At 37.8% G+C, this 27,983-nt stretch overlaps 3 protein-coding genes across 3 annotated transcripts; 2 read left to right on the top strand and 1 right to left on the bottom strand.

The window, feature by feature from the left end:
- Positions 1 to 6,224: 6,224 nt before the first annotated feature.
- On the bottom strand, positions 6,225 to 8,505 carry LOC143878290 (protein CHLORORESPIRATORY REDUCTION 6, chloroplastic-like). The gene is made up of 4 exons (XM_077380595.1): positions 8,170 to 8,505; positions 7,411 to 7,533; positions 7,039 to 7,259; positions 6,225 to 6,929 (listed from the first exon to the last, which is right to left on the bottom strand). The coding sequence occupies exons 1-4, from the start codon at positions 8,381 to 8,383 to the stop codon at positions 6,714 to 6,716; spliced, it is 774 nt and encodes a 257-aa protein (XP_077236710.1). The 5' UTR covers positions 8,384 to 8,505; the 3' UTR covers positions 6,225 to 6,713.
- Positions 8,506 to 9,621: 1,116 nt separating this feature from the next.
- On the top strand, positions 9,622 to 11,466 carry LOC143878289 (transmembrane protein, putative (DUF247)). The gene has a single exon (XM_077380593.1). The coding sequence runs from the start codon at positions 9,673 to 9,675 to the stop codon at positions 11,338 to 11,340; it is 1,668 nt and encodes a 555-aa protein (XP_077236708.1). The 5' UTR covers positions 9,622 to 9,672; the 3' UTR covers positions 11,341 to 11,466.
- A 7,535-nt stretch (positions 11,467 to 19,001) lies between these two features.
- Positions 19,002 to 27,814, top strand: LOC143879485 (uncharacterized). Its single transcript, XM_077381890.1, has 9 exons — positions 19,002 to 19,337; positions 19,919 to 20,115; positions 20,207 to 20,388; positions 20,481 to 20,765; positions 20,890 to 20,948; positions 21,057 to 21,093; positions 21,249 to 21,320; positions 26,840 to 27,164; positions 27,263 to 27,814. The coding sequence occupies exons 1-9, from the start codon at positions 19,232 to 19,234 to the stop codon at positions 27,635 to 27,637; spliced, it is 1,638 nt and encodes a 545-aa protein (XP_077238005.1). The 5' UTR covers positions 19,002 to 19,231; the 3' UTR covers positions 27,638 to 27,814.
- The last annotated feature ends 169 nt before the right edge of the window (positions 27,815 to 27,983 follow it).

Raw genomic sequence — 27,983 nt, 5'->3', positions numbered from 1 at the left:
TTTGGTTGCATACAAGTGTGAGTTTTATGAAGGGAAGAGCTTTTAAGGCATTTCTGGTCAGTCAGAGGAGAGATTCTAACATTCATTTGGGTGAGATAAGGACCTTGTCTAGTTTTCTGCGCCTGTGAAGCATGGTTCGTGTACCGAATAGATCTAATCTGTAAGTTTTTTCCTTGATATGGTCCTCCTTTACAAAGTTTTCTACCTTTTATTAGGATTTGTTGGTTGTATATTCAATGTAGGTTCAACTGGAAGAATCAACAAGATGTTTTAATGCCCCCAGAAGATCCTAATTGGTAGTCATATTTTTCAGTCATGACAAGACCTTCCTGAATTGATTGCAATATGGAGTCAACTTCAGAAGAAGCCGAAATGAGTTCACCCCAAGGATACTTATGTTCACATCATCCATCACATATTGAGCAAACTTTGCCCCCCTTCAGATCAGATGAGGGCCCCATTGCATTGGTCGCACGATTATCTAGTTCTCCAGGCACTTCCAGAAGAGAACAACCTGCACTACTGGAGGCTATTGTAAGAAGAATGAATAGAAGCAGTCTAGAATATCGTGTGCTTCCCTATGCTACTGAGATGCAACAATACGACCGAGATAACAGTGATCAGAACTTGAATTATAGGCATGGAGATACTGTTGGAAGCATTTTCCCCTAATTCAATGATCCACCCAGGACCATCTTATAGTTTTCCTTTTCATCATCTACCACTTTCACATAGGTTATCAAATGGTGTCCAGAGATCCATTTTGCGATCCTTTATATTCAGTTGCAGCTCCTTGATTCAAAGCATCACATCGCCTCAAATCTGCCAAGTCCCTTCGAATTTTTTAGAACAGGTGCTACTGCAGAATAGAATTGTTCTGAGGCAGCAGGATATCTTGTCAGTTCTATTTGCTCGTAGGTTGGATGGTGGCACTTTACACGGTTCCTTGATGGTAAAGCTGGCAATGGAGGTCAGGTCAGGCTGATTTTTGAGGTTTGCTTTTTTCAATTTCTGTGGTACATATTCTATTGAGTGAAGTATATATTTGTATAGGCTTTAGTATAATACAGTATAAAAAATTTCAGTGCTTGGCTCCTCAACCAATTCTGTAGCTAAGTCTACTTTCCCCAGTTGTGATTGTAAAGCTTTACTGATATTTCCATTCTCCTTTTATTTACTTGAATTTAGTTGAAGAAATATCACAATGCTTCTTGTTTTTCTCACACTCCATATATAATGGGATAATGCCTACACTTGGGTCTATACGAATTGAACGGATTGTGTGACACATTCCATATCGGCTGTGCATGCTGCAAAGCTAATTCATGAACTCATATTATCTTGTGAATTTAAACTTTGGGAACCTAAAGGATGCTCGTAATTCTGTGTAATTTATTTTGTAAACTTAGTTTGAATTGTTTGGGCTCGGTCCGCAACACTTTTTTAGTTCACTTATGAGCAGTATAGATAGGGAGATTAAATGGGCTGTCTCATAGTTTTATCTCAAATTTTCTTAGATTAACAATTGTATCAGAGGAGGGTTCTAATGGCAGCTGAAATATCCATAGATGTTAACCTGTAATATAGTATTCCAGATTGAATAAAATGGAAACAGTTCCCCATATTACTGATTGGAAATCTTGCTGGAAAAAAAATCAGTGCAGAATAAATCCTAATTTCTTAGTGGTCTAATAATATTATAATTATGAATCTTGGTTTCCAAGCTCCAACTAATGTTTCTCACAATCTGTAAAAACACAGAACATATTGAATTAATTTTAATATTTCTGTGTGAGTTGACAATGATAATATCGCACGGTACTCTATGCGCATGCATCACAATCACAATTCAGGTACAATCACATAATGATTGGGACTTGTAGAAAGTGATCCTCCAAAGTAAGGTTTATGGCTTTGCTACCATGTTGGCTTGATAGAAGGGCGAAGATCATGCTTATGTTTGTGAGAACAGGGATCATCCTAATCTATAGACATGCCAGAGAAACATCACATGATCTTGAGCTAATTTCAACGAATACCAATGTCTGTACATTCTCTGAGTTAATTTCAACAAATACCAATGACTGTCTTATTTCCTATGTTTTATAGATTCTTTTTTTCTGATGGGTAAGCTGGGTTTGGCCGGACCCCTACTATTAGAATAAAAGAGAAATGTTATATAGATTCTTCTGAATGGGCAAAGTTCCCACATCAGACATGTGTCAGATTCTGACACATCATGGACTCGGTGCCACAGTTCTAGATCTCTTTTATCTTTTTTCTTTTTTAAAAAACACTACAAACGAAATTTTATAGTTACCACAGGTTTTGAGTTCTATCCCTCCTAATAGAAGCTTTTTGCATGGAAATAATGCATTCATTTATTTGTAATTATAACCTATTCAAATTCTCAATATATTGCTTGTGAACTTTTAGAAATTATTAAAATATATTTCCAAATCCCAATATATTACTTAACCTTTTTTTTTATGTTTGCTGAATTCGACACTCATACACATGTTGGATTCCGACATCTGAACATGTACCCATGCAACATAGCTTATTTTATAGGGAGGTATAAATATTTAAAAATTAATGAAGTCAAATTCCTACCCATTAAAAAAATGAAGTCAAATTCCTAAAATGCCATCAATGTTCTATTTAATTCCTTTCCTTATTTTAAACGTGTTTAGTTATTTTTGTCACTCTTAAGTTACATATGTGGATATTTTATGTTTCCATACTCCAATTATCATATTTTATTATATTAAAAATGCTTGCATCCTTGCTCAAACAACTATGAGTAATTATATTTTAAGCCTTTAGGGCCCGTTTGGATGCCGAGAAGATTTTGATTTGGATTTCTCACATTTGCATCCCATTTTGTATTGTGATTTGGATCCGGATCAAATCCTTGGATTTCCAAATCAGTGAGTGACAGTGAACAAAAATCAAATTTCCAAATATGCTGTGGAAATAAGTAACTGGAAATCCACAGATCTGGCATTTTCCTTCACCCTTTTTCCTTCTCAACCTCTCCCCTCCAGTAGGAAGTACCCCCTTCCCTCTTTGTCTCCCTCAACATGAGCTGGCAGATCTATTCATTCTGTATTCAAAACTCAATTCCAAATCCAAATACAAAATATGAGGTATCCAAATGGGCCCTTATAGTATTTCTTATTTGTTGACTGTTAGTCATTGTTAACATGAACAGGATATTCTAATTCTTAGTCAGTCGTCTTCCCACCATGTAGCTGATTTGCATGATCAACATGAAGATATGCGATTGGATGTTGATAACATGTCCTACGAAGTAATCTCTCATAAACCCTTTCCTTTAATGTTTTGATCAACTTGATCATCTCTAATTATGTTTTACGTTTTACTTTCCATAGGAATTACTGGTTCTGGAAGATCGCATAGGGAATGTCAACACTGGATTGGATGAAGAAATGGTTATTAAGTGTCTCAAGCATAGCAAATATGTGCTTTCTACAGAACATAATGCTTCTGAGGAACCATGCATCATTTGCCAGGTATCTGTGTCAAGTTCACACATTAGATCGTTTACTATTCTTGGAAATGTGGTGAATTTTCAGCATTCATGGTTTGTACTAATAATTTTTTTTCTTAAGTGGGTTTCTAGACTTGGAAGGATATGAAATATTGCAATTTATTTGAGGCGAAATTTTAGTCTTCTGTTGAGAATGCAAATTCAACATTAACTCAGATTTAATCTTTAACTCTTACTTATGCTGTCTATTAAATTTTGGTTTGATGGTTAGTATTAAGTGGGTATCTGCCTCATGCCAGAGAACTAGTTACGTCCAATAAAGGATATAGTGATCAGCGTTTATGGGACTCAAACAAGTTGCAGTCCATTGTCAACTCTTGAAAACCCTGTCTTGGAGTGCCCCAGATTTGTGTTGTTTCTATTTTTATTTATTTAGTGACTTTAGCCGACCCCTACTAGTTTGGGACAAAGGCTTAGTTGAGTTGAGTTGAGTTAGTGACTTTGGTTCTGTACTTTTGTCTATTGTTCACATTGCTCTACTAGGAACACTTTTGTCTCTTAGTGTTCAACATAGGATTTATTTAGATTTTTCACTTTTCATTAATAAGGTTTTTGTGGTTGTTTGTTTGGTTTATTTTTCATGCTTCCAAGTAACCTGGAACTTAAACAGCTTTGAAGTGAGCAACTCTTTTATTTCATTGTTCATAAAATTCAGCACACATTTGTTTGTACTGATTTTCATGGCATTGTTTTTTCTGCTAATTTGTGGAACTTTAATTATGAAATGGCAGGAGGAATATGTAGAGGAGGATGAGATAGGGATATTGGAATGTGGCCATGACTTTCATACTGCTTGTATCAAGCAATGGCTAAGATGCAAAAATCTGTGCCCAGTCTGCAAATCCACTGGGTTAATTACCTCAGACATTCACTTCTCCACAAACTCGTAGTCAACAGAATTTTTGTTTAGTAAATGCATCCTTGTCCACTTTTGCTTCATGTTCTCACAAAAGGAAGCTACTGTTTTCTCAGTAAGGTGAACTTTTTTGCAGGAATTTTTTTCCCGTTTCCTATTTCCCTCATTTTCTATCGATTCTAATTGTTCTTTTTGAGTTCAGATTACCATTTGGAACACCTTAAGATCATTAAAACATGCAGAAGACATAAAAAAGGGACTGCTGGTGATCCAGAATGGAGATATTGGAATGTGGCCACGACTTGCATACTGCTTGTATCAAGCAATGGCTAAGATGCAAAAATCTGTGCCCAGTCTGCAAATCCACTGGGTTAATTACCTCAGACATTCACTTCACAAACTCGTAGTCAACAGAATTTTTGTTTAGTAAATGCATCCTTGTCCACTTTTGCTTCATGTTCTCCAAAAGGAAGCTACTGTTTTCTCAGTAAGGTGATCTTTTTGCAGGAATTTTTTTCCCGTTTCCTATTTCCCTCATTTTCTCCTTTTTTTCTATCGATTCTAATTGTTCTTTTTGAGTGCAGATTACTATTTGGAACACCTTAAGATCATTAAAACATGCAGAAGACATAAAAAAGGCACTGCTGGTGACCCAGAATGGAGACCCAGACCTGAGCCAAGAGGGAGAAGAGAAGCTGCTGTTTGTGAGAGGGCCTTTTGTTACACACACTCTAAATCATATGAACTGAGCATTAAAGATTCGAAAGCAATATGATTTTGGAAATTAATATAATTAACTGATAAGATGAACTATAGAGCTAATATGATCTATGAATTATATAAAAATTTGTTAAACTACGGGCAATCTACTGGTATTTAAACTAAAATCTATATGAATTTCAAACAAAAGTGTGGGCAAAATTAATCTAAACTACATGGAATTGAACTAGATGATCTACTGTAAGGCATGGAAAAACCAGATGCGAGAATAACTAGAAAACTTAAAGAAAGATAACTTCCAATGGGACTCGAGGTTGCAATCCTCAGCATGAAATTCATCCGAGAGATGGGAAAGCCTTCTAACATTGCAACATTTCTTGAAATTTGAGTGTAATGGATGCACTTGGAGTCATGTTGCTGTGCTGTGGTGTGTCTTTGCCATGAGGAATGCATAACATCTATTAGAGAACTGCATGCAATTGATGATGAACCTGACACTCAAACACGAAATTTGCAAGGCATTGCCAACCATAATTGAGAAAAAGAAAATGACAAATTTTGAGCATTGAGCAGCTAATGTTCAGTTGTTTGAACTCATTATCACCAACTAGCATGCGGCGTGAATAGATTTTGCAGTTCCTCTGGTGAAAGTTTCATTTTTTTTCCAGTTTAATGTCTAATTTTCAAAAATTACTTACAGAATATGTAGGCTGTAATAATTCCTCAACTCTTTTTAACGTTTTCATAATAATATTTAGGGATGCTTGTTTTCTATAAACCTCCCCATCACCCATCTAAGAGCCTCTTCCAAGCCCATTCATCACTTCTCTGGGCCAGAACCTGATCTATGATCTCCTCTTTAGTTTAGTGGCTTCACTGTAGATATATTTACACAATCAGTACATAAATTTGATATTTGCTTTCACTTTTCACTATATGCCTCAAAAAACATAAAGATTGACCCACTAGCCCGTTCAATTTTTCTTCAGAGGAATTTAAGTAGCTTAAATTCTATCTTTTGTCATACACTAATTTAATTATGTCATGCTGAATTTCTATTTCTGTTTCAATGGCTTCAGCAGCAAGTGGTCTTAAACTCTGTTGCTTGTAAGAATTTTATAAATAATTCATTGAGGCAGACCATTATTAGTAAGTCTCCAGAAAGTACATATGACAGTATCAAAGAAGTTGGATTTCACAGTGTTTGGAAATTACTACCCTCAATCCCCAAACTACAATGAAATACAATAACTGGGAGCCCAATATGTCCCAAAACATAGCACAGATTCATTGGGTTGCTTATAGAGAGAATGAAGACCAATATGTGCAGCCAGAAGAGTTTGATCAGATTCTTACACCATCAGAATGTTCTCTTGGATGTAGAAAATGTGTTTTGAAGAATGCATCCTTCTGTTTCACAGGGCTTCCCATTGCTTTCTTGTAGGTTTTGCAGGGAAAATCCATTATCCCCCGAGATCATGCTTGACAAATCACAGTAAATTTTGATGTTAAACTCATGTGCCTTCTCATACTTGCCGGAACTGATCTGTCAACATTGTAAGTTTACGATGGAAGATTTGGATTAATTGAGTGTGCCTCGATCAAATCATACAATTCATCTCCTACACCAAACCCGAGCATCCTAGCCATGTCGCTTGTCTTCAATTTAGGCTTCGAATTCTTGTGTTGCTTCAACCAAGAGTACACAATAAAAACCTTCTTCATAGCGAACAACTCCAATGCCTCAGGGTTGAACACAACACCTAATCTCATATTCATCTGCAGAATAATTTGGCAAAGGATGAAGGTGTTTAACTGAATAGTATCCACAATTTGCAAGTAAGGTTATATAATAGGACACCCAACACAGAAATAACTTCAATATTACCTGATGTGGAACCAGCATTGCTGCGTACCGAGCAAGCTCTCCAGCTCTCCAATCCAGCACAACAGGCAGCCATGGATAACAAGCGTCAAGTCTCACAAACCATAATCTTATCTCAGGAAATTCTGATAATTCACGGGGATCGTGTGGATCTTCTCTTTCGTAGTTTATTGTAAATCCAACTGTCCGTTCAAGAAGCTCTTTTGGGTCAGCTATGGCATCATCTGCACAAATATGCATACGGGTCATTCCGTGTTTCGCCTAAGAAAGTTGCGTAAGTGGTCGCAGCTAATGGACAGGTAAGATGGTATTCAAATAATTGAAAGCAGAGTTCAGTAGTTTCTATTTCTGATGATTGATAAATGAAGACTTTACCTTCTGGAATTCCAATTACATTCTGAACTGGAGATAGATCCAGATGCCGAATAACATCATTGTTGATTACTATTTCAAATCGCCCCTCAGTTGGTGGAAGTGGAGGAGCTACTTTGGGCTTATCTAACAATCAAGGCATATCAGAATCAATTTAGTGAAAATTCAAATAGACATATCTATAGTTCTATACTATTAATAACCAGTGAGAGATTATCCAGTCACAAAGCCCATTGTTATTCCAAAACATCAGATAAAATTGGCAGAAACTTGTGGTAAGAAGTTAGGAGAAAGGGGCAAGTTCAAGGGAAGGTCATAGAAAGGAGTTGTTGACTTCTTGTGGCATCCATAAATGGTCTACTAAGTTTATAAACTCTGGTTGGGGTCCCTGCCAAACCCCAGCTTACCTATCAAAAAAAAAATAAAAATTATATAAATTCTGAGATTTTCTTTATCTTTGAACTCCCAAAATATGTTTACCATTGGTTTGCTAATAGTTCTCTGATATCCAAAAAAAATTATTTATCAATAGACTGAGGGTGCCCAACTCATCTATGGGAAAGAAAGCGCAAAAAAAGAGTATCAATGCATTTAGATACTGAAATATATTGAATCAAATCAAATCAAATCCAGGAAAAAGTATACTTGTGTACACAAGGAAATCCATTTGCTAGAAAGGTAAACCCATCAACTACATCAGATTCTACAAAAAGTAGTAGCAAAAGGAGGACACAAAAGGAGGGCAGAATAAAAAGGTTTTACCATCTTCCTCATCAAAAAGAGGGAGATCAAAATCCCCAGATGGATTAAAGGCAACGGAGACTGCGACTTCTCGCTGTTGACAAAAGTGTGAATGTGTGAGTGAAGAGAGAGAAATGGAAATTGGTTTGCAGTGAATCCATGAATTAGGTGGGGAGAAGTGATTTCCTGGTGGAAGAGTGGGGAAAGAATAGAGGGTGGTGGCAAAGGCAGCCATGAAAAGATCGGACTACAGTTTTCTGTTGTCTGTGTAGTCTTTGGACTTGGCATGGAAGACATGTTCTTGTTTCAGTTTATCTTGTTTTGGAGCTTTTGTGGTCCTGATTCAAAATTTTCTATCCGTTTTTATTTTGAGTACTAGTTTAGTAGTCCCCAGGATCAGGAAATGCCTTTCATTGAAAAAAAGAATCACCTCTTGCATAACAATTTCAAGGGGAAGTTTTTAATTAGCATCTTTCAAAATAGACAAACATTTGAAAGAAGTATGAGGAATGAGAAGGAAAAGAAATTCATATCCAATGGACAGAAGTTATATAGATTTCTATGAACGGTTAAGATCAGCGATTATTGTGGTTTTTGCGCTATGGCCCACTAGATTAACAATACATTGTGTGAAGTGTGAACTGTGTTTTTTTTTTTTTTGGAAATGTATTGAATGATGTTTGTCTTGAGATTTTACATGGTGTGTGGCTGGATTAGTCCAGCCCTAAAATGGGGTGGGGATACCCTATCTCATAAAAAAAATGGTGTGGCTGTATAGTCTAGTATTTTTCAAAAAGTACGGTATGACCCACTACATAGGAAGATCCACAAACCATTCATTCTGTGGGGCAACAACGAAAATAGGTTGTACCTCAAAAATCAATTCCATAGAATGATCCTAACCCTCCGATTTATAGAGGGACTGCACATTATGGAAACCTCTAGATCTGAGGTTTAGGATCATTCTATGGAAATGATTTTGGGGCACAAACTATCGTGAATGGGAAATTATATTCCACCCCTGTAGCTTCTCTTTTCCTAAGAGTGACTGTTTTTTGACCACTTTTGTTTTACTTTTCTTGAAATTGAAGTCATTTGCAAGGGATTTGCTAGGGACCATCGTACCATCCTAGAAGGCATTTCGCGGACTGTTGCATAAGAGAGCAACCAGATGAATTAATGAATAAGACAAAATATGAGCCTATGTCGCCGCTCTCATGCAATAGCCAGTCTGCAAAATGCCTTAAGCGATGGCCCCTAGCAAATCCCCATTTGTAATGGAGGGAATCTTTCACTACAACTAATTATGTTGTCTGTGTTTCGCATGGCCTCTAGCCTTTGCTTTATAGAAATGCTATGGACTTTTAATATTGAAAAGAGACATAACTGAATCATTTTACTAAGCATTTAAAACATGTCAAACGTCTTCACTAAAAACTGACCCCCTCCCTTAAATCCCATGCACCACTTCAACCCAACACCATCAACAAAAGGAAAGAAACAAAAAACCTCTACAAAACTTTCATGTCCTCTCCCCATTTCACCATGCCCTTGAACTCGAATTCGACCTTCGACGAACTCCGATGGGTCATCCAAATCCGGCGAGCGCTCGACGAAGAGCTCGAAGACGAGAACGGAATCCTCGTTTCTATCTTCAACGTACCCAAAACCCTAATTTCCACCCATCCTGAAGCCTACATACCTCAACAAGTTGCTCTAGGCCCGTACCACCACTGGCGCCTAGAGCTCTACGAGATGGAACGTTACAAACTCTCTGCCGCTAAGAGAACCCAAAGACAACTCCAAAACCTCAAATTCCATCATCTTGTTGATAATCTCACAAAACTCGAACATCGGATCCGCGCTTACTACCATAGATTCCTTGATTTTAATGGAGAAACTTTAGCATGGATGATGGCCGTAGATGCTTCCTTCTTGATCGAATTCCTTCAAATCTACACCGTCAAAGAAGGTAAGATCCTAACTAGAATTTCCTCTAGAATGTCACATTTGGTTGATTCTGCGGGGAGGAAATCAGCCCATAATGCGATAATTAGAGACGTAATGATGCTTGAAAACCAAATCCCAATTTTTGTCTTAAGAAAGTTTTTAGCTTTCCAGTGTTCATCACCCGACATTGCTGATGATCTATTGTCATCGATGTTAATCGGTTTTTGTAAGGCGCTCTCCCCATTCAAAATGATGGAGAATTTCCCAAACATTCAAGTCATCGAATCCGCGCATTTGCTAGAATTTCTTTACCATATACTCGTGCCGAAATCCGAAGAAGCATGTGAAATTGAGGAATCAGATGATCTAAAAGAAATCATTAGAGATGCCGATGATTCTTTCATGAATTCGGGCAATTTTCGACAGCTCTTCGACGCAATTTGGAGTTTCGGGTCGTCTCTAAAGGGAGGCCCATTTCATTATCTTAAAAAGGCCATTCTGTCAAGACCCATGAAGTTTATAGTGAAAATTCCTTGGAAGATAATCACAAATCTCCCTGGGTTTTCAATAATAAAAGGACCTATTGAGAGTTTTTTCTCCTCTGAAGACAAGGAAAATTTCAAATCAGAAGAAGAGGGATCTACCATTAATCGACCACCGTTGATCGAAGAGATTACGATCCCTTCAATAACCGAACTCCGCAACGCCGGTATCAAATTCACAGCCACCAATGGTGACATCTTGACCGTTAATTTTGTTGAGAAAAGTGCTATACTATATCTTCCCACCATTAGTTTAGATGTTAATACTGAGGTTATACTGAGGAATTTGGTAGCATATGAGGCATCAGCTGCATCTGGGCCGTTGATTTTTACGCGTTACACCGAATTAATGAATGGGATTATAGACACAGAAGAGGACGTGAAATTGCTTAGGGAAAGTGGGGTTGTTTTGAACCGTTTGAAGAGCGATGAAGAAGTTGCTAATCTGTGGAATGGGATGAGTAAGTCTGTTAGACTGACTAAAGTGCCCTTCTTAGACAAAGTTATTGAAGATGTGAATAGGTATTATAGTTGTAGATGGAGGGTTAAAATAGGGAAGTTTATGAAGAGGTATGTGTTTGGTTCATGGCCTATTCTTGCATTTCTAGCTGCTGTTTTGCTCTTGTTGTTGACGAGTTTACAAGCATTTTGTTCAGTCTATAGCTGTGCTCGCTGGTTCAGAGTCCAAACCAGTGATTGATTCTTTTTTACTCTCTTTTTTATGTTTTTTTTCTTTTGTGTGATGTAAATTTATAAATGATTTGTTGGTGGGGTTTTCAGCTTGTCAAATTTTAGTTATGCAAAAGGAGGAGCTTTGTTTGGGGTATTGATGTTGAAGAAAGTCTGTTATGTTTTTAACATTATCATAGAGTTCCTACCATATATATTCTCAAGTGGAGATTAATTAATTAGAAAATGTTTCTGGGTTTGTGATGTTTGATCTTCTTAAGAATGGGGGTATTGTAATCTATTATCGTGGGTGGCATTGGACACTTGATTGATTATAAGGGACCAAAAAGATTATAAAGCACGCTAGTGGGTATGCTTTGAGTTTATCTGCTCTTCACTTTTCTTTGGGAATTATGTCCCCACAATCCACTTAAAGCATTCCCTTTGATTTTAATCAAGGGTTTTTTTTCTTTCACACTCACATTTTGGACCCCAGGTGTGACATGTGGATGTGATTGGGCATGTTGATCCAACCGGAGACCACAATTCCGGTTCTGTTGACCTCACCTTGATTGGATGATCCTAGCCCTTCGATCCATTAAGCATTGTTTAGGGTTCAATACTTCCATCAAGAAAAACTAAATTGTTGATATTTGTAGACCTTCAGTTTATGGATGGAATGTCGGCTGGGCATGGAACCAGTGCCATGTGGGTCATGCCTTTATCTTATGGACGAGGTCAGCCGTTCATGGGACGAAAACCATATCCGTCGCGCCTTTATCTTATGATGGGAATGGATTTTGATGAATGGAACATTCATAGCAAGTATTGGGACCCTGGTACAACTCACCCTTAAAAACTAGCCGTTAAGGGTAGGTTGCCAAAGTCCTTTTAAGCCCTTCCACATCAATTGTGGGATCTTTGCATCTGCATGGAACACCAACAGAGTTACCACATCCCAGCTCTGATACTACTTGTTGGGATCCAGGTAGAATTAAAGCCTATGGGGAGGGTGCGAAAGTTCTTATAAGCCCTTACACATCAGCTTTTCTTATAATTTCCGATGTGGGATCTTCCATGTCAGAAAGTATTTAATCAGATAGACCCCTTCCCCTTCTCTTTTTCATAATTTTTCCCCTGTGGAATAATATGTGCATCCATTATATAAGAACACATCTCGTGATCCGAAAATAAAGACACATTCAAAAATACACATTAATTTGGTGTTCGCATGTACATATCCTTAGAAACACAGTGGGAAATGAACCATGATTTGGTGATCCAAGCCACTCATGGCTACTTCCTGTAATGGGCCATATACCGAAAATCTATTCCACGAAGCGATCTTATGAAATTGTGAAAATTATGCACCATTGACTTCTTTATTTGAACCGTCCATTTTGCAAAGCACGTTAGGATCGTATCTTTCGGACATAGCCGAGCAATGATTAGACCCAACAAATGAATGGCTTGGATCATCGAGCAAGTGGTCCCTAACAAGCAATCACGTAAGGGTCTGGATTTGGACCTTGATATGGATCCGGATAGGATTTGCGGGATAGGAAATCGTATCAAGAATCAAATTTCGACAGTCTTGATTAGTTAGATTTGCCGGGCTTGCCCTACCTATTGATGATGGTAGTGGGCTTCCAATGGTAATGGCCGACTTAAGCCCGTGAAGGCTACTCAAATATCAAACATTTTCCCGTATGCTATCAAGAAAGATACTGACAATGGCGTCGCGTCTTCCTTACGTGAGAGGGGGCCCTCTTAGCCCTTATTAGTATTTCGCGCCTTTAAGCCGCTCCTATAAGCCAGAGTGCCTATGTTGACAATCTGACCTTGGGAATTTGATCAGTTTAAGGCATTGTCTTAAAGGACATCGAATTAATGCTAATCTACTACTACTACAAGTTTCAGTATATTTCGAAACAATAGTTCATTACTTCTCAACAACGCTTGTATCTTGCCACCAAACTCTCCTTCGCTCTCATTCTTAGGGTTTCTTTGCATCCTAAATATCTTAATTCATACCCCCGAAGTCTTCTAGAAAGTGCACAACCCACCAATAAAATTTTAATTTTAAGCATGATCTTTCAATACGATTACACCAAATAACTACAAAAGAAGTCATAATATCTCTTCAGTGACATCTCCACTTGTGAAGGAGATATTTAGGAAAAATCCAAAATAAAACCGAACCACTTGGAACTGCACTCCAATCTTAGGAGAATTTCCCAGCATTTGGCTAACTCATTTTCCCACCCCTATTAGGAGATTACTTCCCTACTACACCATATCTCACCTTTGCCTAACCACTCCCCACCACCTTAGAAAATACAAATGAAATTCAAATTGAGGGGTGTACATGTGAGACCCACATCACTAGATGAGTCCCACCATGGATGGTCACAGGCGAAAAATCTCAGCCATTCATGGGACGCCACATGTCTGATCAATGGTATTGAATTTCCAGTCGTAATTCTTGATTGAACGACTCGAATCTCGATCACTCATAAGAAACGTTGTTAACAAGTAAATAAATTCTAGTCATTAAGCAATTGTAAAGTAAGTTTAATATTGACTTATAAAGTTAAAAGTAGGTTTAGTGACTTCAATCATTCTCACAGGAGACTATTTCAAACACCTTGAAATATCATTTGACTGTACTAATCATATCAGTTCATTTTTCTTCATTAACTTCTCGATGTGTGCTCTTTCAATGCGTTATTTTCTAAGGCTTCTTAATGATTTGCCTGTGGGACCCTCATACGATGCCAAAAACCTCTGGATATTATTTAAAGAGGGTTGCTAGCAAAACGGGAATTCCAATTCGAACCAAAAAAAAAGAGGCTAGAGCCTCTGTCGTGACATGTGCATAAGAAGACAAAGAAGGGGCACCCATAGATGCTAAAAATCAATTTGAAATTGACCAAATCATCGGTGAATTTCACTAATCTTCTTTATTTTCTAGTCAGGATCCTGTCTTAGAACTGTTTCCCTTATTTAAAAGGAAAAACCATATTGTAACCAAACCTATTTTCCTAAGCACTACTCTACTTATTGTGGAGGAGGATTTTGGTTATTTCATTGGAAAAACCAAAGTAAGTCTGAACGAAAGTGGGCCTCTTTCTTGTCTTCTCGTTCACGTGATTCCCATCTTTTATAGAGCATCTCTGCCATCCTAACAGCTCTCTAAAGATAAATGAATATAACTTTCTCCAAGGATATGCTAGGTGAGTGTTCTTGGATTCCCATCTTCTTAGAAACTCTATAGAGATAAATGAATTACTTTCTTGAATGACATGCTTGGACAATGCCCTCAGATGCTTCTTTGCAAAATGACTAAAATGCCATTGATAAGGTGGTGATGTGACCCACCATTAAATTTGCATGTTTCCCCCAACTTATCGGGCCACGATTACCTTGGATGCCGGTGAAAAGTGGTTTTTGGGTCACACAAGTAGGGCAAAATGAGAAGAGAAGGTAAGAAAATGGAAGAGGTGGCTCGGCTCTTGGCAATAGCTGTTTTATTGAAATCGCATGTAATGTCTAAGATTTCAATATCATCTCCTCCCCCCTCCCCCTAGGTGTCTGCGATTGACTCGTAAGATCTATTATCATCTTCCTAGCCTTTTGATTCATGCACCCCTCTTAAAATTTTACAATTACAACTGAAAACAAAACTCATTTGGGCTTAATATCTCAATTGCACCCACATGAGACCCAATGCTGATAATTAGGAACAATCCCAATGCCAACCGTCCGGGCCTTTGGATTCAAGGCTTTGGTCAGCAACTCAGGGTCGGAGGTTCAATCCCAGCTTACCTATCAAAAAAAAAAAAAGCCATTATCGCTGGATCTTATATTAACAAATTTAGAATTTTATATTTTAACTTAATGAGGTCGTGATACTCATAAATAATAGGTATTGGCACCCACAAACTACATTTTCCACCATTTCAATTTGTCTTATTAGACTTGATTTCAATGCTTTTACTTAGAAGAGAAAAAGACATGCTCACCGCATCTGGTTCGATGGTATCAATATCACCCACCTTGATAAAAATTTAAAAAAGCCTGAATTAAAAGAAGACAGCATGACAAAACAAGGGGACTACTCGGCATCTCTCATTTTTGTCTCCTCTTAGTTTGGGGGCGTGGGTTACCAGCAAACTACTAGTAAAATTCAGGTGAAAAAACCACCAAAAAGATAATTTTCGCGAGTAGAATATTGGCTATTGAGATTTTTCTATCTTCTCTTTTCTCTTCTCTATATTGGTAATGACACTCCTCACTCTTGTCCCAACGATTAGGATCTTATTTTTTGTCGTTTTAGCGCAGCGTAGCTAAACGGGTCAGCAGCTTTCAAACTCTTTAGATTTGACACTTTGAAAACGAGATTCCGTTTGGAAAATAAAAACGGGAGTGACATCACCGTTGATTTGACCTTTTAAAAGAAGTATTTATTCCTTTATGGGGATTTGAGCCCCTTACTTTGTCTTTTACTTTAATGGTTGATATTCCTTTTTTTCAGAAAACGGGATCCCGTTTTCTTAAGATATAGATAAAACAAACGGAAGAATGGTGGTGCCTGATGCCTGCCGACTCTTTGTCTAACAACACTAGATAAATGTCGACGAGATGAGTTGACACGTGTCAGATGAGTTTAACCGCGCTTATGACGCGGCCGTTCGAAGAGTCCGTTTCCGTTTCTTGGTCACCGTTACCTTCCCTCCACTCTAACGGCCAAAGCTTCTCCCGTTCCTTCACTTTGCAGATGACTATAATGCCCCTCTGTATAACCGTCGTGGATGTTTCGAAATGACGGAATTATCCTCAAGTTGCCGAGACGCATCTTTCCATAAACTGAACGTGCCACGCCCACTTAATGTCGATAGAAACGGAAGTGACTTGATATCAAAACTCTCTCGCTTTGATAATGGCACTCCTCCCTTTATTAAATTCGTGTGCGAATGAGAATTGGTACTAACTATCTATTTGTTTGGATTTTGAGAACCGACTGTGCGCCGAAACTGAAAATTGGATTCAAAATTAAAGTGTAATTTTGATATGGTAAGACCCACCACATCAAAACAGGAGATTTAAATGGTGGGCACCACCCACCACCTTATGCTCATTTTGCCCCATTAAATTATATTATAAAATAATGGACCCCACTATATCAAAACATGAGTTGTAAAACAATGACCCTAGCCATGCCATTAGACCTGGCAAACCAGCGGGTTGGGTTGGGTTAACCGCGGGTCAGGTGGGTGCGGGTCAAACAGGTTGGGTAAAAAATGACCTGCATCCCTACGAGTCAACAGTTAGGTGATCTGCACCCCCGGGTAGGTTGGGTCAACCCGCGGATAACCTGCAATTTTTTGCCATAGATTTTTTTTTTTTGGGGTGAATAAGAAAATTATAGCAACAAAAAAAGAAGAGACTTAGAAAAAAGGTCTGGAGTACCCCCATTGAAGACAAACCTTTATCCCTTTTATACTAGGTTGCATTTCCTCTTAATCTAGATTATCCATTTCTCTTTTTCTTTGATCTCAAAGTTCGTATGGATTGCTTCTCAATGAAGTAACGCAAAATGCCTGGAGTACCCACCAAAAGAGAGAAATCTCATCTTTTATTTGAAAGTTGCCCTTTGTTGCTAGTTAGGAAATGCGGCCGGTATTTATTCGAACCAGGAAAAAAAAAACGAAATGCGGGTACACCTGACCCAACCCATGTTTTGGCGGGTTGGGTGACTAGCGGGTCACCCAAATGCCAACCCATATCAGCAAATTTGTGGGTGGGTTGCGTCGACCCTCGGGCACGGGCCGATTTTGCGAAGTCTACATACTACATAAGAGGTCAAAAGGGAGAAGACGAGCATTTGATTTGTTTAGAAGAGTAGTGAAATAGTGGTAAGTAGTGTTTGGTTGCAAAGCAATTCTATTGGGCAGTGGTGGAAAAAGTAGGAGTGTCATTACCAATGTAGAGAGACAAGAAATAAGGAAGAGAGAGAAAGTGAATAAAAGAAGACCTTTTCAACTACTCTTCTACCAAAATTTTTACATGGGAAGATGAGAATGAGGGACATTAGTGCCACGAAGGGACCGAGGCACATATAGCATGAGCACCCCCCCACCCCAACCAATGGCTTGCAAAATCCTTTTTATAATGCATGGCTGTACATGCATGCATAGCTATTTTAGTGACCATGGCCCCCCAATGGCCAAATACAAGCAAGTGTAAATTAGTCTGGCCTCCCCAATTGTAAATTCTTGGCTCCGCCCTTGGTACCACGTGGGAAAAAAACAATAATGATATCTGTAACATGGTGGGAATCAAGTGGAGTTTCAATGCAATATTAGCAACCAAACAAGGAATCGGCATTCATTGGCATTTGAAATTCCAAATAAATGATGAGCATTTTAACAACAAATTATGTGGAAAAAGTTTTCCTTTACCCCCATTGAATCTATGCCTCATTGCATTCCTTATAGCACTGAAAAATGTAAATGTAACCCCACCCCCTCTCTCTCTCTCCCCACACACACACTCACTATGTATATAAAAGTGCGTGTGTGCGTATATACATAAAATTAGGGCCACCAATCGATCTTACAAATCCAAAGGATCTGAATCTAATCACATGGGACACAAAACAATCTGGGTTATCAGACACAATTCAAATCCAAATCGGATGGTCCAAAATCAAATTTTATCAGACCAATCAAGGTGAAATTACCCTTGGATTGCCCATGCACGTCCTATTGAAAATCAAAACTGTGATTTACCTATATTCGTGTATATATACATGCATTACATATAGATACATGCAAACCAAGACTAATGTTAAATCTTCAAATTCTGGCTAACTAACTTGATATTTTTGTTTTAAATTTTGTTTTCAATATTAAATGATTGAGGTTGCAACGAATACAAAATTAAGAGCAAGTTCGCATCATTAGCCAAACAGATCATCTAGAACGTGCTTGATTCCTCAACTTTCACTTCTTTGATTGAATCAGAGTTTACAATTATTAAAAAATTAACGCTCCAATTTTGTATTGCTTAGTTGTTGTCAACTAAGATTGAGATAAATATTTCTTTTTTTATAAATCGTAAGTGATTTGCAAGGGACCATTGCAAAAGCCATTTCGCGGACCGGCCGTTGCATGAGATAGCAGCCACCTCAGATTAATTAAATGAATAAAACAATATCCGTTGAAAAGTGACCCTACGTGGCTGCTCAGTCATGCAACAGCTTCTCCACGAAATGCCTTCCGCTATGGTCGCTAGCAAATCCCAAATTGTGAATATAAAAGTTTGCTACTCTTTTAAAACTCTAGGAAAATAATACGTGCACCCCATATATGTTTCACTCTTCTCCTTATTATACAATTCTCTAATTACCTGTTAAACACTATTATAATTCCCAAAAAACTATGAACAGCCAACAGCCAACAGCCAACAAGGGAAGCGTTTATGAAGTAAGGTAGAACCATTATCAAAACAGGGGTCAGAATATCCTTTTCCCAAACTTAATAGCAACGTAACCATCTTATCTTTCATGCAAAGGCTAGTTTCGTCATTTAAGAAAAAAAATTGATGGTTAGAGTTGTTATTTGGAACAGAATCAAGGGTAATTACTTAATATTCAAATTCCGGTAAAGGACTGCGAAAGGTTGTCGAACCATTATACAAACTTCCGACAATCAAATCATAATTCCAAAAGCAAAGATTCGAGATTTCTCACCCACGCAGAAAAAAAACTAGAAAAGCAAGAATTTGAAATTTCTCATCATTCTCTCCCTCCCTCCCAAGAACAATCCCGACCCAAGTTTTGTTTCCTTTCATTCAAAGAATCCTCCAAAGGTGAAAAAACTAGAGAGGAAACAATAGGAGAGAAGAGAGAAGAAAGAATGTTATTTGTAAGAGCAAAGGCTGTTCTCCTCTTACCTGCCATTTTCCTCATCTTGTCCACATTTTTCTTATATTCTTCTGGGGCTTCTGGTTTGCCCACACCAGGTTTTTTCTCTATTATCTTACATCTTATTTTATCTTGCTTTAATGTATGTTAGTTTTGTTTAGTTCTCTGTTTCCTATCAGGGGATTTAGGATAAAACCCTAGTTAAAGAGGGGTTAATCTTGTCCACTTTTTTGTTGGTATGGTTGAAGGCATGGTTTGATTCATGGGTTTTGTTCGGTTTCTTTCATGATCAAGGGATTTGTTTTGTTTTGTTTTTTTTTTTGCAGTATTTTGTATATTGGGTTTTGTTGGGTGCTTTTTATATCTAGAAATTTGACTTTTTTTTTTTTTACAGCATACCTACGTATAGGCATGATTAAAAGAGGGTTGTGCTCTTTTTCTTTTTTGGAAAGAATGTCTTATGTTATATCTTATATGGAGAAATTATATGCGCCTAATTGCCTAATCGGTGGTAATACAAATAAACAAAGAAACAGATAGAAAGAGAGGGGGAGAGAGGTTGAAACTAACACCCACTAATCTAAAATGCATAATCCTATAGTTATGACTACTTTGTAACTGCATCATATACGCCATGGCATGTATGTATCAGTCTAGTTTATGGGACGGATTTTTGCAGGAGGTTTCAGGGACAGAGATGGTTTGGTTTCATGGAGGAGGTCTGTTGTTGAGAAAGCAACACCTGATCCTAATGCGATTGTGGTGGACAATGGCTCTTTTATCTTAGCTTCAGAAAGGACTCATAGGAGAGACCCTTTGGATGGCTATAAACATTATAATGGTGGATGGAATATCAGTAATAAACATTACTGGGCTGTGAGTTTCTTATCAAATTACTTGCTCTTTTGTTGTTTCCTAATTTTTGTTGGGTTTTGATCGATTCGTTTTATTGATGTTTTCTGTGCAGTCTGTTGGTGTTACCGCCGTTCCCCTGTTCCTCATTGCTTTAATCTGGTTTGTGTTCTTTGGTTTGGCCTTGCTGTTTATCTGTTGCTGTTATTGCTGCTGCCGGCGTCAGAGTTACTCCTATTCTCGAACGGCCTACGCTCTTTCCCTTATTATCCTTATACTTTTTACGTGTGCCGCAATGTAAAAATTCCTTTTCTTTTTATTTTGTATTTTCAATTTGATTGTTTTTGTTCATTATGTATGATCAGTTGATGTTTTGGTCTCTGTTTCAGTGTTGGATGCGTTGTTTTGTATTATGGTCAGGGGAAATTTCATGGAAGTACGTCGCACACTTTGAAATATGTTGTGAACCAGGCAAATGTCACTGTTGACAACCTTAGGAATTTCTCAAATAATTTGGCTGCTGCTAAGCACGTTGGAGTGGATCAGATTTTCCTTCCTGCTGATGTCCAGGCTAGGATCGATGAAATTGAAACGAAGCTTAACAGATCTGCTAATGATCTTTCATCTAAGACAGATAAAAATTCTCAAAAGATACAAGATCTGTTGGATTTTGTGTAAGATTAGTACTTTAATTTCTTGCATCAAATGCTTTTGCCTGTTTTGTTTTCAGTTAAGAACATTTCTTTATGAAGTTTTGGTTTTATTTTGATTTAATTAACCTGTTATTGCTTTGTGCAGGAGACTAGATCTGATCATTGTCGCTGCTGTAATGCTCTTTTTGGCATTTCTTGGTTTCTGTAAGTATGCTTTCCCTTCATTGCGTGCTATCTATTTCAGATTCTGCAGTGTCCAATATTTTATTGCATTGGCAAACTTATCGATGGTATTCTGGGTTACTTGTGCAGTGTTCTCTGTTCTAGGCCTACAATTTCTCGTTTACTTGTGAGTACGATAATATGTCAAGCATATCACATTTTCTTGTTTACATCTTTTGCAGTTTTCCCTTGTTTTTCTAGGGTGTGCAATATTGCATTGATGTTTTTATTGATGCTACACCGGTTATACTCATTGAATGCATGATTTTTAAATGGTTGCAGCTTGGTGCTTATTGGTTGGATTCTTGTCGCGGGCACTTTTATCTTATGTGGCGTATTTCTTCTTTTACATAAGTAGGTATTATTTTTTTAAGCGAAATTATTATGACATAAGTATTAGTAGTCATGGTGCATATTGATTGATTTTATTGAATGTTACTTCCTCAGACATTGTGTGCAGTTATCATCGTAGTTAATATCAGTATGTGATGCTACATTTATCCATTTTATCTGGGCTTATTTCTCTGCCTGTAGATGCATAAAAATGTACTTGTTCATTTCTGTGGCAAAAACTGCAATCTAAACCTGTGGTGCATAGTGATTGGTCAATAACTTCCTTACAATAATATAACTTTCAGTTAATGCTGACAATCTCACTGGATTGCCGAGTAACTGATTTCGGGACATTTTATGATATGGTTAAGGACTTAAGGCTTTAAGTTTTGAATATGGATGCATTTATGCAACAACAATGGTGAGTTAGAGGAAACTGCATTATGTTGTTTAATATCTTCTCTACTATTCAAATGGGTGATCACCCTCTACCATGGTTTGAAATTTCGGTTCCGGCATAAATTTTGGACCTAGCCGAAACCCTGAAATTTCGGCCGAAATTTGGTAAAGACGCAAGAAATGACGGTTTTTTGGGCCGAAATTTCAGCTGAAATTTGGGAAAGGAATAAAAAATTAATAATCTTTTTTCAAATGTTGCCGAAATTGACGAGATTTCCTAAATTTCGGCCGAAATTTGGTACGTTTCGCCAATTTCGGTTTCGGAACTTTTCGGTTTCGGTCTTCACCTCAGATTTCGGACGAAATTTAAACCATGCCCTCTACACCATGATAAAAAAATGAACAGAAGCTAAATATCAAGCTATGGCAATCACTACTTGTGAGTTGAACTGGTTGAAGGTATTACCGTATTACTACCTGACTTGGGATATCATGATGCTCATTCTATGCCCATGCTCTGTGGCAAGCAAGTCGCCGTTCATATTGCCTCAAATTCAATGTTCTATGAGCGAACCAAACACATTGAGATTGATTGTCATTTCGTGGGAGAGAAGTGCAATCCAGTTTGATTTCTACCCACGCCTTTATGTTTGATAAGTGGATCAATTGGCAGATGTTCTAACTAAATCTGCCATGAGAAGTCAACATCAGTCTCTTACTTCCAAGTTGGCTGGCAATGATTGGCATTTATCCCCAAGCCTTTTTTTGGGAAGGGGAGGGGGGAGTTCGAGCTATTGCATATACTTCATATTATATGCACTTTTCGTTATTTTTTTTCTTTTTTTCCTTCATTGCGGGTAGGGGTGACCAACCGGTTCGGTTCTCGGTTCATTTTTTTTCGGTTCTCGGTTCTCGGTTCCATGAACCGTAAGAACCGAACCGAACCGTAGTACACAGTAGGACCGAACCGAACCGGACCGAAAATAATCGGTTCGGTCCGGTTCGGTTCTTCGGTTCTAATGGCTAATTATTAATTATTAATTATAATTTATAAAAACTTTTAATTAAAGTTATAATATAAGTTACTTTCTTATTATAAGAATAGTATTAACTATTACTTATTAATATTATAAGTAATTTATATTATTAAGTATATATATAATAGAATATAAAAATATTATATATATATATATATATATTCAAAGTTCGGTTCTTCGGTTCCGGAACCGAACCGAGAACATTAGACCCGGAACCGAACCGAAATTTTTCGGTTCTTCATCAGTGGAACCAAACCGGACCAAAAATATTTTTTTACAGTTCGGTTCCGGTTCGGTTCTTCGGTTCCGGTTCGGTTCTTCGGTTCTGGTTCGGTTCTGGCCACCCCTAATTGCGGGCAGTTAAGTTATTTCCTCTTTTCATGACTTGAAGTTAATAGAAGGAGATCGCTCCCACAAGGGAAGACTCACAATTACTGCCATGTCTTTTCTCTTTTATTCTTTCTTCTTCTCTTCTCTCTTATCACTTCATCCCATAAAGGTAATTCTTACATTTATATTGATTTTAGATACATGTTAGCTTCATATTATTTATTTTTTAGGTCTGAGCACATAAAGGTTAGATCTGGGTGTTTGTTCAAATCTACAGGAATTAATTTTGAATCTTCATATTTGTCTGCTCCCTACGAAGGATAACTATTTCTTTTATTGTTTGAGCCATAGTTTTAAAACTCCCTTGCGTCAACGTAGACTCCCCCAAGTTGTCTCCCTTGGCTGCATTTTGTGTTTGGCTACCGCGTTCGGCGTTTTGACTTACAGAGTGAATAAAAATTCCTTTTGACACTCCCGAGTTATGACCGCGTCAACCGAGTACTCAGCTACGTCAACCACATTCTTGACCGTGTCCGTGCTGAGTCGGCTAGGATTTTTCTTGGCCGCATATTGATCCGCATCTGCATTTTTAATTACCGGTTTGAGCATGCTTAAAATTACTACTATGGGTAACTGTTACATTACCAGCTACTGTGTGTTCAGAATCTTCTGCTTGTGGTCTGTACCAGCATTTGTTCATCCGTAGATTTAAGTCCTGGTTGTCACCTACATATATTGGACTATATAAGGTGATATGGAAATAGGCCTTTATGGGAATGAAGTTATTATGTGATAAAGAGAGCCTTTGATTTGTGTTACCTCATTCTTATGAGCAATATGCTTGTGCCTTTTTGGACAATTTGCACTTGAGTGGGAACTCATGGATCCACGAATCATCAGAACCATTATTTTTGCTTCAATTTGCCATCACACCTGTTGGAAGATCATTTGGGCATTCCTTTCTTTTTGAAAGATATCAGTGCATTGTATTAATTCAGAAATGCATACAGCTACATGGTGTTGCGTCCCGGGGAACAAGACGTCCCCCAAGTAAGCAGCCATTTACAGTGAAACAGAAACCGCATGATAAAAATTAAAAATACATTGAGAAAATGTGTAATTCTGGTCAGTTTCAATATTAAAAAAAAAAGTAATTCTGGCAACAATCCAATCCAAAATCACGGGTCAGTTCACTGCGCTTGAGGATTCTCCACTTGAATGATGTGCACCTCCTCTTTATCCACTCCATCTTTGACCAACTTGTCCGCTTCCTCATTGGCCGAGCACCTCCAATGCCAAAACTTAGGAGCTACACAATCAACAAGTCCCTAATTTCAACAATAGTATACTATAACTTCCATGGTCTAACCACTTTTTTGTTGTCCATGCTATGGCGTTTGACGAGTCGCCTTCAATGATCAATGGTCCCTATCCATGAGCCGCAAACCATCTCAAGCCCCATAGAAGCGCTCTTGCTTCGCCCTTGTTTGGGTCACAACAACCAGCCAGACCTGAGTGGGATAGTAATGAACAACCAGCTGAGTTCAAATTTGGTCATTCCTTTTGATCATCAACAAAATGTGTTGGTACTTTTGTTGAATCCTGATGCTGGAATCGTGATTCTTGAATCCTTGGACTAATACCCATAGACTTTAAGTCTTGACTTGAAGGATGACTTGTATTGTTTGTCTTCCCGTAATCAATATTGCCTCATTCCATTACATCTGATTCTTAATTCCTCAGGCTTTCATGTCAAATACCTGAAATATTTCATGATATATACTGAAAAGACAAAAGTAAACAACATGTTTAACAGTTCAAATAAAACCGAAAGTAGGAAGTTGCAACGTTTAACAATTCCAATCAAATGATTTACCTAATGTATTGTAAAATAACTCAGTACATATAATCTATGTACTTACTATATTTCATACATTCTTTTCCTAATTTTTTGAACTCTTGGATATTCTTTTTCTTTCGGGAGGGCTGTATTGGCTGATACGTATTGCATGCATGGTTTTAAATTTCGACCGAAATCCTAAATTTCGGGTTTCGGTGGGGACTGACACCGAAACAGCTAATACCAACGGTACTTTATTTCGCCGAAATTTCGGGCGAAATTTCATGCGGGATAAAAGATGGCTTTTTTTATTTCATTGGATTTCGAAATTTTGGTCAAAATTTCGATTTCGGTAGGTCCGAAACCTTAACTGAAACCGAAATTTAAATCCATGATTGCATGCACATCAGATATTTAGTTTTTGACCTCTTGAATATTCTTTTTCTTTCGTGAGGGATGTATTGGCTGATACGTATTGCATACACATCATATATATAGTTTTTTACCTTTCTGATATCTTCCATCACCTTCTTCATGAAAATTTTCTAAAGGATTCATTAGCTGACCCCAACTAGTTTGGGACAAAGGCTTAGTTGAGTTGAGTTGATATCTTCCATGTTTTCCATACTTAAAAAACACACGGTGGCATCCTTTGGCAAGTAATATTTTGTAACTCTCTTCTCTTTTGGAGCGCACTTGCCTATTTGCATGTTTGTATGTCTTTGCCACTTATCCATGCGCATGTTTTCTTTGCTTTGGCGCTTTCATTTTTGCTTTGCTTTGGCACTTTTTTTTTTCTGTTCGTTAGCATAGCTTTTCCAGCCAAAATGTATTTGCCCGATCAAAGTGTTTGACAAGGTACCCCCTGATAGGCACAGACATGAACACTTTTAAAACACCTTTGGATCATGAGGAGCTGACATTTTTTTCACTTCTTAGACTGGTTGGTTATTTAATGTTGAAATATAAATTATACTTGATGTTAAGTAATTAAATTTTCATCATGTAGTAATAAACCTCAATTAAAAGTTTCTTATGCTGGCCTTGCAAGGGCAAGGGAAATAAAATTCTACTTTGGGAAATATTAACTTGTTTTGATTTTACTTAGCAAGGAACATGAGTGCATACTTAATTTTCATCATAAGGAATGTTCTTCAACATTTCCCTGATGGCAAACATTAATTTTGGAGCGAACCATTTTTATAACTGTGTGTGGGGAATCATAACTTGTTACTGGGGATTCCTGGAAGTTGATTTTGTGCATTGAAGGAATTGAGGACATTCTGAATGGGATTGTAATAATTAGAAAACCTTGGTATTATATTAGAGTGGATGATAATTAGGGAGTGTCTTCCATGCATTGGAACAATTTTATGATCAAATGTATTTGTAAGAAATAACTAATGTTTCGTTCCATGAAAAATAGGGGTTCTGTTAGAAGATGTTACTTTTGATGCATTCATCAGTCCCAACATGACATCATTTTGAAATTTGAACAAACAACAGAAATCCCACTTCTGTCTGGGTTGTACCAAACAACCCTCCAAATATTGCCATGTGTATCTTGATAGGGGGGATTTTTGTCATTAAATAATGGTCATTAATGTATTATTTGGTAAGTGGCATAATAGGGATGGCTGTTAGGACACTCCCTCGCACGTGTTCCTAGCAGCTCTCATAGTCTTATGCACCTTCGATCTTTGAACCGGTCCAATCAAGATGCTGACCATTTTTCATAATTCAAACTCCCTAAACCTCTTCCGGCTTTGTTTGCTCTTGCTGTAGGTTTATATAAAATGTGGAACTAATGAATCTGATTTTTGTAATATTTGTTTCATTAGAACTTGGATCATTGGTTGTTCATGCCATACCCAGAATTGAACATCTATCTTCTCCATTTTTCTCATAATCTTACCCATTTTTCATCATACCAGTGTAGTAGGAGACACATGTGTCGCAATGGATCAATGGGTCGTTCACCCTCAGGCACACACTGCTCTGGATGATGTACTCCCCTGTGTTGATACTGCAACTGCCAATGAATCCTTAAATCGGAGCAAAGAAGTCACTTCCCATCTGGTGAACGTTGTCAATCAGGTCATCACTAATGTCAGCAACAGAAACTTCCCTCCCGCCCTTGCACCTTTATATTACAATCAATCAGGCCCATTGATGCCGGTTCTCTGCAACCCATTTGCTCCGGACATGACCGATCGAAATTGCGCGATTGGAGAAGTAGAATTCAGCAACGCATCACAGGTAATGGACACCCCCACAACAGTAAAAAAAAAGCAGTGTGTTTACTGAAAAAAAGCCCATGTTCTTCATCTAATACCATATTTTTACTTCTCTTGCAGGTGTGGAAGAATTATGTGTGTCAAGTTTCATCCGCTGGGATATGTACCACAAAGGGTCGTGTTACGCCAAAAATCTATAACCAGATGGTAGGGGCGGTGAATGTGAGCTATGGTTTATACCATGACACCCCGTTCTTAACTCATCTAGAAGATTGCACTTTCGTGCGAGATACATTTGCAACCATCAGTTCAACGGAGTGCCCAAGTCTGCGAAGATACAGTAAATTGGTATATATTGGGTTGGTGATGGTATCAGCTGCTGTAATGCTTTCTTTGATCTTTTGGGTCATATATGCCAGAGAGAGGCGACACCGAAAGTATAACAGACAGTTCATCCAAGGATCAGGGCCTGGTCCTTACGAAGGCAAATCATAGGAAATCTTAGTCTAGTTATTATGTCTACTCTTTTGGAAAGGTGAGTGCTTTTTTCATACAGTTAGAACTCAGGTGTACATGGCAGATTGTACTTTTTGTATCATATACTAGCCACTACGTATGCGTCTTTCTTTGGGCTTTCGATTTTCGTTTTCAATACATAGATCATTTATGTCCTCCCTGGTGACTTGTTGATATTTTTGTTTCATGAATGGCTTGTGTGATTGTGCTAATATAGTGTTAGTGTACAATGTTGTATGTGGGTTTGCTTCAATATTTGGCAGGTTGACAACTTGGGGCAGAAGAGGGGTGTTGATTTTACTCCCTTTGTTTGTATTTGCAGCCC

Source organism: Tasmannia lanceolata, unplaced genomic scaffold (assembly GCF_043159265.1).
Source record: "Tasmannia lanceolata isolate RefF3 unplaced genomic scaffold, GAP_Taslan_0.1 ptg000006l, whole genome shotgun sequence".
Lineage (NCBI taxonomy): Eukaryota > Viridiplantae > Streptophyta > Magnoliopsida > Canellales > Winteraceae > Tasmannia > Tasmannia lanceolata.
The sequence above is the reverse complement of the archived record's forward strand: the minus strand, read 5'-3'. Positions and strand labels throughout refer to the sequence as shown.